At 43.1% G+C, this 17,623-nt stretch overlaps 1 protein-coding gene across 1 annotated transcript; it reads left to right on the forward strand.

The window, feature by feature from the left end:
* Positions 1 to 273: 273 nt before the first annotated feature.
* Positions 274 to 16,588, forward strand: cavin1a (caveolae associated protein 1a). Its single transcript, XM_080511645.1, has 2 exons — positions 274 to 1,150; positions 14,926 to 16,588. Exons 1-2 carry the CDS (start codon positions 629 to 631, stop codon positions 15,667 to 15,669), a joined length of 1,266 nt encoding a protein of 421 aa, XP_080367771.1. The 5' UTR covers positions 274 to 628; the 3' UTR covers positions 15,670 to 16,588.
* The last annotated feature ends 1,035 nt before the right edge of the window (positions 16,589 to 17,623 follow it).

Raw genomic sequence — 17,623 nt, forward strand, 5'->3', positions numbered from 1 at the left:
AAAAGAATGTAATATAGCTTCACATACAGCACATACATTTAAAGAAAATATTTGCAGGCATGGCATCTGCCTGCAGAAAGAAGCTCTTGTTTCAGAGGCTGTGAATGTCGTCATATTGGTCTGGGTTGTAGCAAAGTTTTTTCATGATCCGGCGTCTTGTGGTCCTCACCTCACTCTGTCAGGGAGGAGTGTCAGGTCACCCCGAGAGGTGGAGTCTGGAGTTATTCTGCCCTGTGCTTGAGGACAGAACGGGGTGGGGCTGCAGTGGCAGGGGGAGCCGTGGGTGGAGGGCTGGGTGTAAGAAGGGGAGAAGTTGGACTGGCTGGTTTCACAGGGAGCAGAGGCATTTGAGTCAGGGCACACATGCTTCAGCTGTGAGAGGCCCAACTCCCCTTGGTTGGCTGGCATCCCAGAGCAGAGGCAGAGAGACACAGAGAGGGCTGACTGTGAGAGACCGAGGCTTAGGAGAGCTTTCAAGTGGAGAGCAGAGCGAGAAGAGGCAAACAAGTGGTTTAGAAAGTCGAGAAACGAAAGGGTTTAGAGAGTGACATCTGTGCGTACGGGATCCTCTCGCGGTGTATTTTTTTTTATCTGTCGAGAGCGTGCAAAGTGCTTAGTGTTTGGAGATATGACAGCCATGGCGGACACGAGTGTGATGAAGGAGCATGCAGGTCTTGCAGAAGTGTCTTATGATGATGACGAGGTGGCTCTGGTCAGCGCCGCCACAGAGCCGGCGGTGGACGACGACGACGACGACGACGACTCCGTCGTGGGGGCAGGCCTGGTCCTGGCCACCAGCTCTGGGGAGAAGAGCGAAGCTCAGATGAATGGGGTCATGGTCCTGTCTCTGCTCGACAAGATAATCGGGGTGGTCGATAAGATCCAGCAGACGCAGAACGGTCTGGAGGCCCGGCAGGAGGCCATGGAGAAGTCCGTGTCAACCATCCAAGGGGAGCTGGCCAAGCTGTCCAAGAACCACGTCGGCACCACCAACACCGTCAACAAGATGCTGGAGAAGGTGCGCAAGGTGAGCGTGAACGTCAAGACGGTACGCAGCAACCTGGAGAAGCAGGCGGGCCAGATCAAGAAGCTGGAGAACAACGAGAACGAGCTGCTCAAGAGGCGCAACTTCAAAGTCCTCATCTACCAGGTGACGTAACACGAGAGATCGTTTGCCTTCTGTCGTCCCTCTGCACACGTCTGAACGGGCTCATCACACACACAAAAAAACACAAAAAAAAACACAACAATGACTTGAGTAATGGTTTTAGATTTGGCTGTTAATGTAAAATGTGACTCCATTCAGCACATATTAGTCAAGAGAAAGGCGATGCATTTCCCACATCACAAGGGAAACTTGGGAGGAAGTGTGAAATTCACTTGAAAGGCCATCAGCGCTCCGCCATACATCATCTCACTGGGAGGGTGGAGTCACACGGCGGCATGACTTGACCCTTGTTAGTGAAAATGAGAAAGGAGGGTAATAGCGATTCAGTGCGCAGGATGGAAGCCAAAGGTTTCCATGACATGAACGTCTGCATCACTCTTTCCTTAAACTGAAGCGAAGCTGTGATGTTTACCGAGAATCAAACACTGCTCTCCTCTGTTTAGAAAAGGCTGCTGGGTTCGAGGTGGAATGAGGTTAAAAAAAAAAAAAAAAAGTGTCTTTCATGGATAAAAGCAAGACCAGGTAAATGACCTCTCCCAACACACATGACCTCGTGATTACCCAGTGAAACTATATCCAGGCTTTGGGTGGCAAAAATTAAAATATAAAGCCTATAAACGCAGGTATGAGGAGCTACTCGAGGCAGACGCACCGCCCCGCCTCAGAGTGCTCAGAGGGCAGATGGCTGCTGCCCCGTAAGATGAATATCTCAGTCTGTATTATGACAACTTCCCAGTAGTGGGAGACTCTTCACATTCACACATTCATAATGCACAAATCAACACTTTACTACTGCTGCGAGTACTGAAATAAGCTCGCTTTATTTCATTTCGGGTGCATTGCTGGGATTTCTTTAAGCACCAGCCGCAAAAGTACAGCTGCTGTAGAATGAAAAGAAGCAAAGAGGGAGCAAAGACACAAATGAATTAGAATGCAAAAGTGTGGGAGTGGAGCAGAGATCAGTCCCACTGCCTCAGCAAGTCTTTTTTTAGCAGGACGCGCTGCTATATCCTGCAGCTACGGCAGAAGCTCGGCTTCACTTTGTTTTTGTGCGTAAAACATTTCCACCCTGTATGAGTTCATCCTCCAAAAAGAAACTGAATGCTGAATTACAGTAATGCACTCGAGGGGGGGGGGGGACTTTGAGTTTTAAAAGCATTAATGAGAGTGAATCTGGGGGTGTGCAAGCCTCGCGTGACTCGAGCTTACTTCAGAATCTGGACTGGCAGACACAAACCTTTCACATCTCTCCTCTGGGATGCACACTGTGGGCGCAGGTTACACTATTGGCATTCAGCAGAAATCCAATCATAGAGGCTGGGCCTCAATAAATTACTCTGTAAAGCAGGTGCCTCCTGCTGTGCGTGATCCTGCATGATTTTTCTTCCAGAGTTTAGTCTGTGCTGATAGTTTCACATACTCCTCTTACCTGTGCTTGCAGCTGACAGAGGTCACTCTAATTTTTTTTTTTAAATTATTATTATTATTATTTCAATCTCTATTTTTTGCGATGTAGTTAAATCTGCTTTGTTTCCTGATGGTAATACTGTATTTTTTGTTCTTCTCTGTATAAAGCAGTTTAATCTCAGAGCAGTTGTGTGAGTGCAGCCACTATGTTGCAGGAGGCTTCTTTTTTTTTTTTTTAGCGCTCCCACAGGTCTATTTATTGCTGGGGGATGGGATGGCAGCGCAGTGTTCAGTTGAATTGACAGATGGACAGGCTGGTCAGGTATTGGTGGCAGAAGTCAACACTGGCTCCCAGTCAGGTTTCAACCCTTTCCACCACTATCTGTGTGTGTGTGTGTGCGTGTGTGTGTTAATGTGTTAGAGTGAGTGGAGCATGACGACCAATAAGATGAGGGTTACGGCGCGGCGTGTAGAGGTGGAGGTCTGTGGAGTCAATAAAAAAATGGCGTGTGTCTGTGTATGCATGTGTTGCAATTCCTCACATGATATTGCCTTTCGCTGGAGCTTGAGTCTGAGTAAGACAAGCCAACACACTGTAAGGCCTCGTACGCTGCTTTGTTTGAGGCGACACCGGCTTCAGCCGGTTACCGGCCCCAGTTTTCTCCCCGGTGTCGTTCCGTCTGCGCTCGCTGAGAATAACCGCATGCTTCCCAGATTTGTAGGCCAGACAGACTTTGACAGGGATGCTTTATAATTAAACCTGCCATGATGATAGCGTGCAAGATCCACTGGCAGCAGCAGGGTGGGGCCGGACATGTTTACCAAATGTGCGTTGCTTATCAGGAAGTGTTTGCATGAACTGACAACTGCAGTCGAATGTGTCTTTAATGTGCCACGACTGGTGACAGTTTGTAAGTTTCTTTGAGGGGGGGGGCACAGTGTCCGAAAAAATTGTAATTGCATCAACTAAATGGAGGGAAAAACAAATAACTGTTCTGTGAAAACACATTTATAAGAAGTTAATTTACTGTAATGCAATAGAGACTTATAAAAAAAAACAACAACAACAACTTTAGTGCAAAAGTGTAAGTGTGACGGTGATGCCAGTTGCACAGTCGTTATAAGTACTTATCAAATATTTTCTAACTGACACAAGAATAGCTGCGCTCATTAGTTTTAGCTCCCATCATGAAGGTGTTCAGCATTCAGCCAAAATGCTTCCATGATATGAAAGAGTGTGAGATTTTGAGGGGTGATGTAAAATGGATGAAGCATAGTGGGGGATCCTCCCACACTTTGAAAACCCCTGTGCTGAAGTAACAGCTTAATATAGGTACAGTAGAAAGCCCATGAGACTGCTTGATATCACATGTCAGTATTTCACACACCTCAATATGAAAGGAATTAGATTCAAGTTAATGCTGCTACCGTAGCTTCACTGTAATCACGTCTCGGCAGTGAAGCTCAGCCTCAATGTGTTCACATTTAACCACTGTTGTGTCATTATCTGGAGCCTCCTGGAGGAGTTTAGAATAACATTTCCATGACTGTAAGCACCCTTAAAGCAGCTTTGAGGGGGTGGGGGGGCAATTAGCCTGTCATCGAAGCTTGGTGGCCCATAAGTGATCAGTGATTCACACTCTCCCTGCATGTTTCCTCTCTGACTCTATTGCACATCACATCATTGCTCTTTCTGAATCAACTTTTGTTACTTGTGAAGTAATCACACGAAACTGTTTGAAATTGTATTCAGACTGATTTCATGTTTTGTCGTTTGATATGACATTCAGGTCATTAAACAGTTGTGTGTGCCCATAAGAAATCTCGCCTCTAATTGGTTTTTCAGAAACTGGTACAATCAGAAAGTGGAGAGAAAGATTTTAGTCTAATGCTCATCCTCAAATGGATCAAGCCCAGCTGTGGATGGATGGATGGATGGATGGATGGATGGATGGATGGATGGATGGAAAAAAAAGACTGAATTGGTCTGTACTGCGTATGTAATAAGAAGTGAAGAGTGCATGCCACTCCAGTCGCTGCATGGTGTTCATGTACCAGTTCTTTGTGCCACAAGCAATTCTTTATTTTGTCAATAAAACAAGTACAACGACTGTCCTTTCCAAGTGCGTCCACAAAACCCTTCCAATCGCAGCGGTATGATAGCGGTCAGAGCGCTGACTGAGTTTGATGGCGGTCAAACCCTGTATGCCCCTCCTGGTCAGCCTTCATGATAGGAAACCTTCCCTTTTAAATACCCAGCGCCACCTCGTTGGCACATTTGGCTCCTACAACATTTGGCTTTGGCAGAAGAGATTTGTTGTGAAAGTCTGATGATCTGGAAGCTTTTTGTCGAGTTTATTGCCGCCAAAGGAGATTCAACCACTAATTAAAACCATTTACTTATTTTTCCTGGCAGTCCTGTGAATATTTAATGGGTGCATTTGATAAAGATCTGAACTTTTCCAGTAGGTTTTTGGTTTATTTGGTTGAGTCCAGCTGTTTGTCCTGACAAAGGTTTAATGTGCATTCTGCTGCTACTCACACAGGCAACAGCAGGGAGTCTGTCTGAGGAAGCATCTCCTACTGAATTTTCGTTAAAAGAGTCTCAGAAGTCTTTGTGTTTCTTTGGACCCAGTCAGGGGCTTCCGTTCATTTTCTCTTCCATTACATTCTTTACAATGGGTTTAGGGTTAGGGTTATGACATTTCACCCATGACTTTGGTCTCTTGAAGAAAACCTGCCCGACATAGCTGAAGAAACTCCACAACAGGGAGAACATACAAACTCCGCACAGAATTGCTGCCCCCAAACCCCAGACATGCCCTGTTAGGCATTACCACTCACTACTTCACCACACTTCAGCTCCAAAATGACAGAAACCAAAGGTGATGCAGACATTTTTGTGGCCTGAAGGATTTGTCGTTCCAATCCATCATCTTGTGAATTCCCACATTTAATAATCTTCTTTTCAACAGTCGCGGCTCAGCTGTTCAGAAATGGGGCGTCAAATGTACGCGTTTCGTGATGCACATTATCCGTTTAATTATATTGGATTAATCGAGTTTGTGCAACGTGATACTTCAGGGTCCGCCAGTGAGTGAGACAGCACTGCTGTGTGTCTGCAATCAGGGTGTGTTTTGGCTGCAGCTCAAGGACAGCAGCGGCAGCCATGTGGTCAACCCTATCAGGAGGATGTAAGCCTTCTCAGTTACAGTCTTCTTGTTCCACACCAGCCATACCGACCCTTGAGAGCTCAAATCTCAGCCACCAGGCAGCCACAGCCCACGTTTCTCTATTAGCCTTTAAGACTGCCCAGACTCGGCAATGAACCATTTCCACTTACTCCACACGCCCAGCCAAAGTTCTTGGCCTCTTCAGCGCGCTTTGTTTCCATGCATAGCTTGGATGTCAGCCTCATCATAAAACAGACGAGCGATGAAGCACTTTGCACAGATTTGCCACCCACTCCACCAAAAAGCAAGCTTTCAAGCCGTAGGACCAAGTTAGTCCTGTGAATCACTGTGCTGGCATGTCACGGCCCCTCCTGCCAGCGAGCCCTCTCCTTCTCCTGCCTTCTTCTCAGATTCTCTCCCTTATTGCTCCCACGATCAACTTAGATCAATTTACTCCTCCTGTGACATGTAATCCACAGCGAAGAGCACGGCTCATTCACTATCAGTGAATAACAGCGTGCCTTCCTCCTCCAGTCCCTCCTCTGCGCCCTTCTGTCATGCTGTGAAAGATATCTGGCAGCTTCTATGTCAGGATCCATCAGACCTCAGCCATCAGACCTGTTAATAAAAAGTTCTGTTTTAGTCAATGATTGATAAATACACACACACACACACACACACACACACACACACACACACACACACACACACACACAGACACAAGTTTTGGTGTCAAACTTATTAGGGAGACCATTGATCAAACTTTTTTTAATTCAAGGTCTAAAAATCAATTGAAATCAAAAACACTGGATACTGGACAATTACATGACGTTTCTTGGAAGCAACTGTTATTTCTACGCCAAACATTTTCCATGCCGATATCACTATAAACGTTGATCCTCTCACCCGGCTCTCCTACAGAACACAAAATATTTTGGTTTCCCAAAATATCACACAATTACGTTCAAGTTTTCCCCTTGTTTCAGCATCATGGAGCCAGAGGGCTGTTTTCTTTTGATCAAATATGGACAGATTGATGAATTCTTTCTCTTCTTTGAACAATTCTGAGCCAAGCCCACATTTTTGTTCATGAAAAGAGAAAACTCAAACCAGATCAATCCATATTTTAGCTCTCAAGCATTCTTTGGAAATGTCTTTCATTTTATGATTTAGCTATCTGTATTTATTTTAAGCTGTTATGAAGCAAAGAAAAATATTTTAAAGCGCACCATGGTGTAGTGATCCGCCCTCTTGCCTCATGGTGTAAATATTTCCAGTTTGAGTCTGGGCTTGGGGGCATTTTCGGTCCGAGGTTACATGTTTTTGCTGGGTGTGTGTTGAGGTTAATTGTGAGTGTCTCTGAAAATGCATTTTTCTGTTGAAGGGAACAACCATGCGGAGAACGGGGCAAGTGTAATTGTGCATTTTCATGTATATTACATGTCGTTTCTGTTTTTCCTATTCAGATCAAGTATGCACTAGTTCATACTTCTCTTGCTATGATGTATAATAATTATTGCAGTTTCAAAAAATTGGTTTTCATATAGTTATTATGATTAACCCATCTTATGTGTGGTCTTGTTGGATAAAGTATCTAAAATTACTTTATGACCTTATTAAACCATGTGTGTTTTAGATTACATTGTGTACTTTTGCGATTTTTACAAGGTACATGTTGACAAAGTAATATAAGCTAAGCTTTGGGATTTGTTTAGAGACTCGTTTTATTAGTGTATGCCGACTTCAAACACCAGACGTTTCACCTCATAGGCCAATGCGAATGTCCATCACATTGATTTTGTGCTTTTGAGCTGTTTTTTCTTGGTTTAGACAAGGATGAGCTGAGCTGAGAGCAGTTAAGATGACTAAACATAAAATAAGACCCTTTATTATGGGTAAATCTTATTTGTTACAGGAGCAAAGTCGACAGCAAAGGCCCAGATAAAGTACAGTGAAGGATTAAAGTGAGCAAAGTGTAAAATTGTCAGTTGTTCATAGAGTCTGCTGGAGGATTCCTCAGGATCTATGATAGAGCTCCTTCACAGACGTTGGAAGAAGCAGTTTATGTCTGAAGGAGCTTTTCAGCTCCGACAGATGTCCAACATCTGGAGATGACAGCTTGGACTTACCTTCCACCTGTTGAAATAACCGGATTCCTAATCTGAGGCTGAGCAGTGCTCCTGCTCATCACTGAACATGCTCCTTCACACCCAGCAGACAGGATTTAATGGCAGGGAAAGCGATCACCCCCCCCCCCCCACCACCACCACCCGCACCCCCACACCCCACCCATATCAAACAGTTGTAGTTGTCGCTTGGCTGCCGAACAGAAATGTGTCCTCATGCCAGATCACGACTCCGTGGAAGCTGCTGATACTCACCATGCTGTTTATTCCAAGATTTGTAGACACACCTTTCAACTACAAGGCCATAGCCTAAATACAAAGTTGGCCTGATGATCTTGGTTGGTGTATTAAAGGAAACCGTTATGCGGCCTATGATTATAAATACACTCGTAGCAATGCGGCGGTATGGTGTCCTATCCTGTTTCATTGTACAGGCATGAACTTAGCAATCGGCCGCACTACATAATTAATTAATCTATTACTTCCTTATTAATGTGTTTGTCTGGTCATGCGTTAGTAATTGGTAACATCAAGCTTGTTTAGTATTTAACTCATAAACATCACTATTAGAAGCAGATATCTCGAAACTACTTTAAGTACAACCTGCAGCTGTGCAGCCCGATGGAAATAATGTATCTATTGAAATGTCAAAGTTGGCATGAAAGCTGCATCCATACATTCAGTATTAATATAACTGTTATTCCTGTAACTTTACACGTTGCGTGTGAATCTCTGCAGTGGAATAGTCAGGTTACCCACTGCCACTGTCACCGTTTGCTGTTCGTGTCACGGCTGCTTGAATTATATGGTGTCGCTGACAGCGTGCCAGAACGCTGGCATTGGAGTTTGCATGCACATAGATGTTTAGGATGATTAATCTATAAATAATATAAATCATGCCTGAATCATCAGTCAGTATGGGAGATGAGAAGGAGATTTGTTTTCCTTCTTTTACCATCAAATCCAATAAATAAACCAGATTATTTATTTGCTCACACAAAGAGTCCACCTCCGTTTTTTTTCCACCTTGAAGACCTCAGTTGACTCGAATACAGAAACATAATCTTATTCCAAGACAAAGAAGAAACGAGTGGTGATTGGCTTCCTTCCTGCACCCCCAGGTGTTACTTGGCTGGATATTAATGGCCATTACTCATTAAACTATCATGATGTAATTGAGGAGGTAAAGTTTCCTAAACCGGGGCTCAGGAGTGAGTTCATACTGGCAACTTCACTCAATCTGCACTCCATATAATCCTGTGGGGTGGAAATTTCTGCTTTCCACAAAGAGGAAAAAGAGCATTTACCGAGAGATGGGAGAATTTACTTCTTTTTACCATTCCATCTATTCATCCACCCATTGTTCTAATATAATAGTGTTTCTACTAGGTTGGAATTTATTATAAAAGCAGAGGAGGTGGGGGGCTTCAACAAGAGAAGTAGTATAAAACTAAGGTAAATCTTGGTTATTCTAGATTTTTTTTAGTTTTGTTGTTTTTTTAAGCACAGAGCTATTCAGGAAAACCAATACAACTACAATAAACTGCATGGAGTACAGCAAAGACGGGGGTTTAGATCAGGGTTGTCAAACATAATGTCTGTAGGCCAAAACCAGCCTGCAAAAAGTCCAATCTGACCCATCATACCACCAAGCAAATGGTAAAAATTTCAGTTCAAACTGAACGCCACAACAAGGAAGCCAACTGTTTTATACCTAAATGAGTTTTAGTTATTAAAGAGCATGAAAGGAAACATTAAGTCTCTCCCTCACTGAGCCTCTTTGTCAATACTGAAGGTGCTTCTAGAGAGACGCCACTCGTTATATAATATATTCCAGCAGTGAAGCTACCATTTCACACCAACATGTAAATGGCAAAGTCGATTTTCCATCTTTGCTGACGCCGCTGGAATTCCAGCAGCCCGGGGAGTCGCAGACGTAAGAAGGTTGCGTTGTGCGAAGAAGGGTTTCCCCGTGTGTGTGAAATCACAAATCACTGTGGCAGCAAAAACCAAGGAACTCCCTTCCCGTGGCGGTGTGGTGCACAGAAGCCCTCTCATTGAGTCAGTCCGGCAGTAGACAGAGTGGGATCGCTTGTTAGCGTTTCCATTACGTGCTGGACGGACTCTTAAACAGAGTGCCATCAGAGGAGGTTGTTTCTAAAAGGAGCAGGAAAGTGCGATGAGACAGACTCTGCATTATGCGGGTCACAAATGTCACCCCGATATGCTTTAGGTAGCCGACAGCTGGCTGCTCCTCTGTGAATTGTTTGAGCCCTGTTCAGGAGAGAGTGTGTGGGAGGCGTCAATATTAATGACCCGAGCATATTAGTGTCCTTATTTTAGCGCTCTGTGCAGATCAAAGCATCCGCCACTCAGGCCCTGTGCGAGGCTCCTGCACGCAAGCCTCTCACTCTGCCTCATGTCAATCTGTCGCTTGGCCTTCTCCCAGCCAAAAGGGGCACATGGGTCAGTGATATCACTCATTGTGAAAGCTAAGTGCACAGCTGCAAGGACTGGACAGGATCAGACAGCTGCTCCTGTGACTCACCGGAGAAGCCTTTCATCACACTGCCTCAAAAGGAATGGTGTGTGTCTGTTTATGTGCAACAAGTGCGAAGCGTTTGCATCTATGTAGGTGGATCAGAATCCTCTGTTATTGCATCAAGATTATCAGCCTCGATGCTTTGAAATCCCGGAACCTTTGGCTATTAATAAACTGTAATGCTGGTAAAGATTTGTCATTTGTGGCAGATTTCTGCCATTGTTGTCGGTTGCGATGTATTTAAATATCTAACATCGAAGGATGGACCCGCTGGATTAGTGGAGACCTCATAAGAGTCCATAAAGAACTGGAGAAGGCGGACGAGACTGATAGATGCCAGTGGGTTTAATGAAAGCGGCTGTGGTCCCAGTATAGTGCTGAATGAGGGCACTGTTTCCTCTGTTGTCCATGGCAACAGTCAGCGGTTACATTATCTTCCAGCCTGTGGATGAGTCACACTGAGAACATTTGGCCTCTGGTAATATTTATACAATGAGGGCGCATTGGTATTCTCGATGAATATTTGATGTAATACCCGGTTTTCCAAAGCAGAAAGTATCGGATCTCCCGCTTGTAATCTTCATGCTTCCCCCAGTGTTTCCCTCCTCGGGGTTGTTGTTGTTTACCAGGATTTTCCCTGGAACTTTTTGATTGCCTCTCCTGTGCTGGGTGCCCATCCCACAAGTAGAGATGGTGCCTTCTCTCTCCTTCCAGCCAACTTTTCCATGAGGTGTAAGTCATACAAAGAAACATCAGCCTGAGACATTTTTCTCAAAGTAGAGCACTCGTCCCGAGCCACCAAAACCCTGGCACCTGTCAGTAAACACACACGTACACACACATAGTGCTGACTTTTCCATTGCTGGGAAGGAGGCGGAGATGGGAAGGTAATACAGGGACGCTAATGGACTTAACATAACCGTCCTGAAGCTCTCTCCCTGTTGGTTTGTAATCAGTCTGCAGAAACTAAACAGGGTTCAACTGGTGTTGCCACAGTTTCAATACACTCTGGTGGAGTTTTCAGAAAGTAAACACTGAATGAAACATTCCAACAAGCAATATCCCCAATCGCTTGGAAGTCTAATGAAATCGTAAATTATTATATAGCTAATGACTTGAGCCACACTATATGACGAATACAAAACAACACAACATACCAACTACAAAGCATAATAAGTGCTTGAGGATAAAAACAAAACAAAAAAGTAAAACGTCAAATCATGTTTAACTCAATTTAGCCAACTTGTTTCAAATATATGTTAAAACACTCATTTGTGTTTGTGTCGAATTTGTCCATATTTAGCGAAGTGTCATACTATATCATAGTGTGTTTTTTTGTGTGTTTCTCTTTTAACCTTTAGTCAGTATTATATATAATAATTCCAAACAGTGTTGGAAATGTTTGCAAAGAGCAGGTTCGATAAACCATAATTTGATCGGCTTGTGCAGCCATTAAACCAGCCAGACAGGCCTTTTTAAAAGTCCACTCCTATTCTCCTATAGTGGCATGCATGTACCCATATACCAGTCATTTCAATGGCCCAAGCATTCCCACAGAATAACTAACCTTGGAAAAGATTCACCTTGGTAACATGAGCTTTTCAGTGTTGTAAGAAACACATAGGAATGTTGAACAACTGCCATTCTGTCAATTCTCCTGCCATGAAATAAAAGTAATTCCCTATTCAAGGATGGAAAGCCCTTTTCTCTTTATACAATGAGAAGCTTTCACCACGTTGTATTTTCACTGTTGCTGTATGACTTCACCTGTACCCACTATGCAATGCAGTTTTCCATTGGCTGCAGAAGCTTTCTCTTCAGGTGTTCTTAGTTTGGCTTTGTGGAAAAGAAAACCATGTGTGTGTGTGTGTCTTCCATAGCTATGGCATTTTTATGTTTGTGATTTTCACAGTAATTGCCTTAACGTCCAGAAACAGAACTCTACTAATAGTCTCTTTCAGTTTATACCCTTCCAGGAGCAACAAGCTTTGCCAGGGACATATGAGGTCACTCAAACTGCATTTTAAACAGCCATTCATAATGTGTTCTTTTTTTTTTTTTGTACAAGGGAACATTTTTCAGGAGAGTTATGCACTCGCATATTCCAAAATATCTCTAATTGAAATAATCCTCCTAACACGTTGCTCAGCGTGGAGGTTTACAAAAGCAGCCGCTCTATTTATTTCTGCTTAATTGTGCCACACTCACACAGCATATTGTCTCAGAGGTGTCAGCTGTTTATCGGGATAAACTCTCACTGCCCACCAGAGACGACATGAGGAGGTGGTTGCGATGGTGACAGCCGCTGTGTTTATCTGTTGCTGTGTGAGGGCGGAGGTGGGGGGCCGTGCGGCAGGGACGGAGGGTGGGGGGGTTGTGTACCGTTCTCTGGCTAGTAGCCAGAGAACGGTAGATGGAATCCAGAGAGACGGAAAGGCCAGCCCGAAATAAACACATACAGAGCAGGTCGGCCAGGTCCTGCCATATACAGCACCAGATATGGAGGCAATGTCTGTTTTATGATTGGATCGTATGGCAATATCTGAACTGCCCAGGGAGATATGCTGCTTATGATGTCCTGCAGCTGTTTATCTATCAGAAGCTGGACAGTGTAGAGAAAAATATGCTTGTTCAACAACTTTTTATGATTATTCTGAATTCATAATACTATTATAACTACTAATTAGTAAAAAGCAAAAACAATCTTTGTCTTGTAAAATGTTATTTTACTGGTTAAACAGTCAGTGACTGATACATTTGAGGGGTTATTTTTGCTCAGCTAAATGACTGCCGCCTGAAGTATTGGTTTTACCTCATCCTGTAAGCGCAGGATAATTGGTCTCCATCTGGCAACACACTGACTGACACAAAACTGAGCTGAAAGTTGTTTTTGTCACTGAAATCAACCTCATTCTGCAGTGCTTAAATGTAATTTTTTTTTAAAAGAGAGTGAATGAGTTGATCTTACTTAGTGCATAAAGCATGTTAAGACTACTAAAGCGATAAATGCATGCTTATTATGTAAAGCCCAATGTGTTTTAGTCTGATTTGAACCTTTCAAAAATTACCATGGGAAAATCTATTTCACATTACTTCCATTTAAACAGTATTACTTGATTTTCATATTTTATATTACTCCAATATTATGTTTATAAAAAAAATCAAGAAAAAGAGCTTGAAACTCTTTTGAATTTAAGTTATGATTGTTAAAATAACAATAAAATTTTCCTAACCTTTGAGGGGTGACTGTATAGATAAATGAAAGAAATTATCCATTTCCCCACACTAATAATCACAAAAATAAATGTAAGACAATTAAAGCAATTGTAATCATATTGTATATCAAAGGTTAAAAATAAATGGTATTATTTCCATTAGTGTATTTCTATGTGGAGTTTGCATGTCTGCATATGTTTTCTATCTGAACCTTGGTTTCCTCCTACAATCCAAAAGTTTGTGTTTGAGGTTAATGTGTGAATGTGAGTTTGTGTGATTCTTGTGTTTCTCTGCACAGGCTGCACTCACACTGCCTTTACACATGTTGAGATGGCCTCCACATAAAGAAGATGAACGTGACAACATTATGTCTACATACAAAGACAATGAGGATGAAGGTGGTGTGTAGATTAAATCCACAGTGAAGCAGTGAGGTGTGGCACTGAGCACTACAGCAGGGTGGGACCATCGATCCCTGTGGAAATAGGAGACACGCTGTTATAAGGAGGCTCACATTGTTGGCATAGTGCTGTTTCTCCCTGTGCGGATATCTGCTACCACACGTGTCCTCCTGAACAGTCTCAATATGTGGAACAGTGTGGTGAAAAGAGGAAACAGTTTGATTGCAAACTGGTCAGAGCAAGAGTGAAACTCATACGATGTTAAAAGAACATGATAAAGTGAAAGTCCAACATCTCCAATCCCATTATGATAAATAAACTTCCCCAACCTTTATATCTGCCGTATCTACTTTGATTTAATGGACGATCTGGACAAAAAAGACCTAACGCTTGTATACAGCAATGACAGGAAATGCACATGTGGTTAGATGCAACAGTTCAACTTCAGTTTCAATATGACATCCCTGCAGTTACAATCAGTTTTCTTCTAAGCCCAGCAAGAGTTCTTATAAACACATGACTATACTGGCTGTTAAAATGTTAAACAACTGCTTCTGTTGGCACATATCTGACACCACTAGATGGCACTATGCACCAGCTACATAGTGTGAACTGCTCTGGGCGCTTGGCTGTGTGTAGATTGTCATGGCCATTGTAGCAGCTTTACATTTCCTCCACTATCTTCGCTTTGTCAGGCTGATAACTTTAACGACATACTGAATGAAAGGCCACAATTTGCATGAATCACACAATGCCATCAGTGGAGAGCTGTGTCTGCTAATGTGGTAGCAAATGTCAGACTGACAATGTTATTCCAATTGTCACATTTGTAATGGAAATTCCTTCGGCGTGGTCTCATGGTTTTCTAATAATTTCTATTTTGTGCCCTCAGGACCAAGTGAAGCCACCAAAGACATCTAAACCGGAGGCTGTGGCAGAGGGCAAAACAGTGGAGGGCCTTCAACAGATACCCGAAGAGGGCGTTCCAGCCAATTCAGATGAAGAGGTGGAGATTGAGGAGATTGTAGAAGAATCTCGTACAAAACGTCTGCAGCGTTCCACCAAACAACAAGTAGACAGCCTCAAGAAAGCCTTCTCCAAAGAGCAAATGGAGAAGACTAAAGTAAAGACCAGGGAGAACTTGGAGAAGACCAGGCAAAAAACCCGCGAGAACCTGGAGAAGACGAGGCAGAAAACTCGCGACAACTTGGAGAAAACCAAACACAGCCTGGAGAAGAAGATCGGCAAGCTGGGGACCCGCATGACGCCCAACCAAGAGCGCCGGGCAAAGATGAAGACCTCCAGAGAGAAGATGAAGAAATCCCTCACCCCTGACCACACAGTGTACGCTCGCTCCAAGACGTCCGTGTACCGCGTCCCCCCCTTCACCTTCCACGTGAAGAAGATCCGAGAAGGGGAGGAGGAGGTGATGGAGAACACGGAGATGGTGGAGGTGAGCGAGGCGGAGCTGCAGGCGGAGGGAGAGGAGAATGGGCTGGGGGTGCACGTGGACGTGGAGGAAGGCGAGCTGGTAAGTGTAGATGGCCCCGAGGTGCCGGGCCTGTTGCAGGTGACTGAGGACTCTCAGCTGGTCAGCGTGGAGCCAGACCATCTAAAGAAGGCCCAGAGCGAATAAAGATAAAGATGCACGGCGCTGGCACAGAAGAGATGCAAGGATGAAGAAGAAACACAGTCTTGACGGACGAATATATATACTCACAAGGACACAGTAATGGTCGTGGGGACTTTTTCTAGATGTGATGACACCTTATTTGTTTTTCATTTTCTTTCTTTTTAATGTACCCAACAGGGATGACTTTCATATTTGCTCACATTTAGCATACAACTAAGAAGAAGAAAAAAACTGAATAAAAACAAAGCTAACTTTTGAGATATGATACAGGCTGACTGGTTATGCTTGACTTATATGTGTCAAATCTTCGCTCTTTGTTTGAATAACTGTGGGGCTTGAAGGAAACAAAGGTATAAATTGTCTTTGCCCTAGGGATGCTATATATAAATATTATATACACTTTAGGGTATATGGAAGGAGGGTAATTTTAGCAAGGCTGATTGAGTGACGGATGGTTTGAGTCGTGTAGTGTGCATGTGTGAAACTGAAAAAATTTATTCAAGGTTGAATTAAAAAAAAAAAAAAAAAAAGTAAAGTTGCAGGGGAGAGGAGTTAAGAGGAATAAAATTGTTTACCCCTGATGATATGATGGAGTTTATTGGCTGCCAACTACTCAAAACTTGTGTCATACTTCACAGTATAATAGTTATTTCAGTGTAAAACATGATTATGGGATCAGCAAAACTCCTTAATACATCTTTTTTTATATATATAATTTTTGACAACATGGTGTATATCTGAGACAATAATATATAAAGGATTAGACACCGATCAGTATTGTGTTTGTACATTTTCTGTACTAAAACAAACTAACAGTAACCAAGGTCCTTAAAATACCTTTCACCTCATACCTTTTGAAGCTTTACTGTATTATTATCTGTTTTGGAGTTTTACTGTCAATAAAGGCTTTAGTTTAACATTATTTTTCAAGCCATTCTTGATGAGTGTGAAAGCTGCATCATGTGTTGATATTTGTTTCAACATTGTTCACGATTCACTGAAATGATGTAATGCGATGGACTTTCCACATACTGTACATGTCAGATTCATTGCACGTGGACAAGGTGTTCTCACCACATTGCACATTGCCTCTCAGAGAGTAGTGAAAATGACTGCGTCACCATGGTCACAGCTCATCACTGTTCATTTGCACATCCCTATTAAATTTTTCCAAAGTAATTGCAGTGAGAAAAAGAATGGCCTGAAGATCAGAGTGACAGATAAATGAGTGAGTACTTAATATGTTGCGAGGCAAATGCCAATCTAAATGCAGGTGGGTGAAAAACTGCCAGGTATCATGAATGGCATAGCACTTTAATAAATGTCAGAACACCGCAGCAGTGTGATTCAGCCCTCAAATTCTTTCGCAGACCGGTTACAACATTGCACACTTCCTCTGAAGAGACACCTGATCATAAATCGTACGATAAGTTAAACAAAAGGTTATGGAGGGTGAGCAGAAGCATTTTTAATTATTCTGACGTAAACTGGTGATGGTCGATCATAGTCAGCTTTGAGCGTGTAAAGCTGGAAAGCACATCGCCAGACAGGAACAAGGTGGATGGACAGATTCTGTTTTCCTCCCCTGGAGACCTGCCTGGTGTCCTTGAGTTGGTGGAGGCGCATAAAGGCCCACTGTGTAGCAGGGAACACCATTAAAATAATCAATGGGTGGAGAAATGCAATTAAAGAGAGTGCTCCTTTCGAGCACTGAGCGGGGTAGACAACAGGGAGACAAACAGAGGACAAAGGATGTGTGCTAATATGCGTGTTTGTAATAATAAGGAGAAAGTATGTGCACACCTTATACTCAAGTAGAGATGCTTTGAAATAAATCATTTGCAGGCCTGTAACACCACATCGGTCTATACCTTGTATGGGATTTCATTCTTCTTCTTCTTTTTTTTTACAGATATCCAGAGCTCTTTGAAAATAAATATTTGTTTTGCCATCATGT

Source organism: Blennius ocellaris (genome assembly GCF_963422515.1).
Source record: "Blennius ocellaris genome assembly, chromosome: 16".
NCBI classification, from domain to species: Eukaryota; Metazoa; Chordata; class Actinopteri; order Blenniiformes; family Blenniidae; genus Blennius; species Blennius ocellaris.

What these genes read in the sequence shown, in the direction of transcription:
- cavin1a (XM_080511645.1), top strand. Translation starts at nt 629, where the DNA reads ATGACAGCCATGGCGGACACGAGTGTGATGAAGGAGCATGCAGGTCTT. An exon ending in TCAAAGTCCTCATCTACCAG is followed by an intron (nt 1,151 to 14,925) that starts GTGACGTAACAC and finishes TTGTGCCCTCAG; the next exon opens with GACCAAGTGAAGCCACCAAA.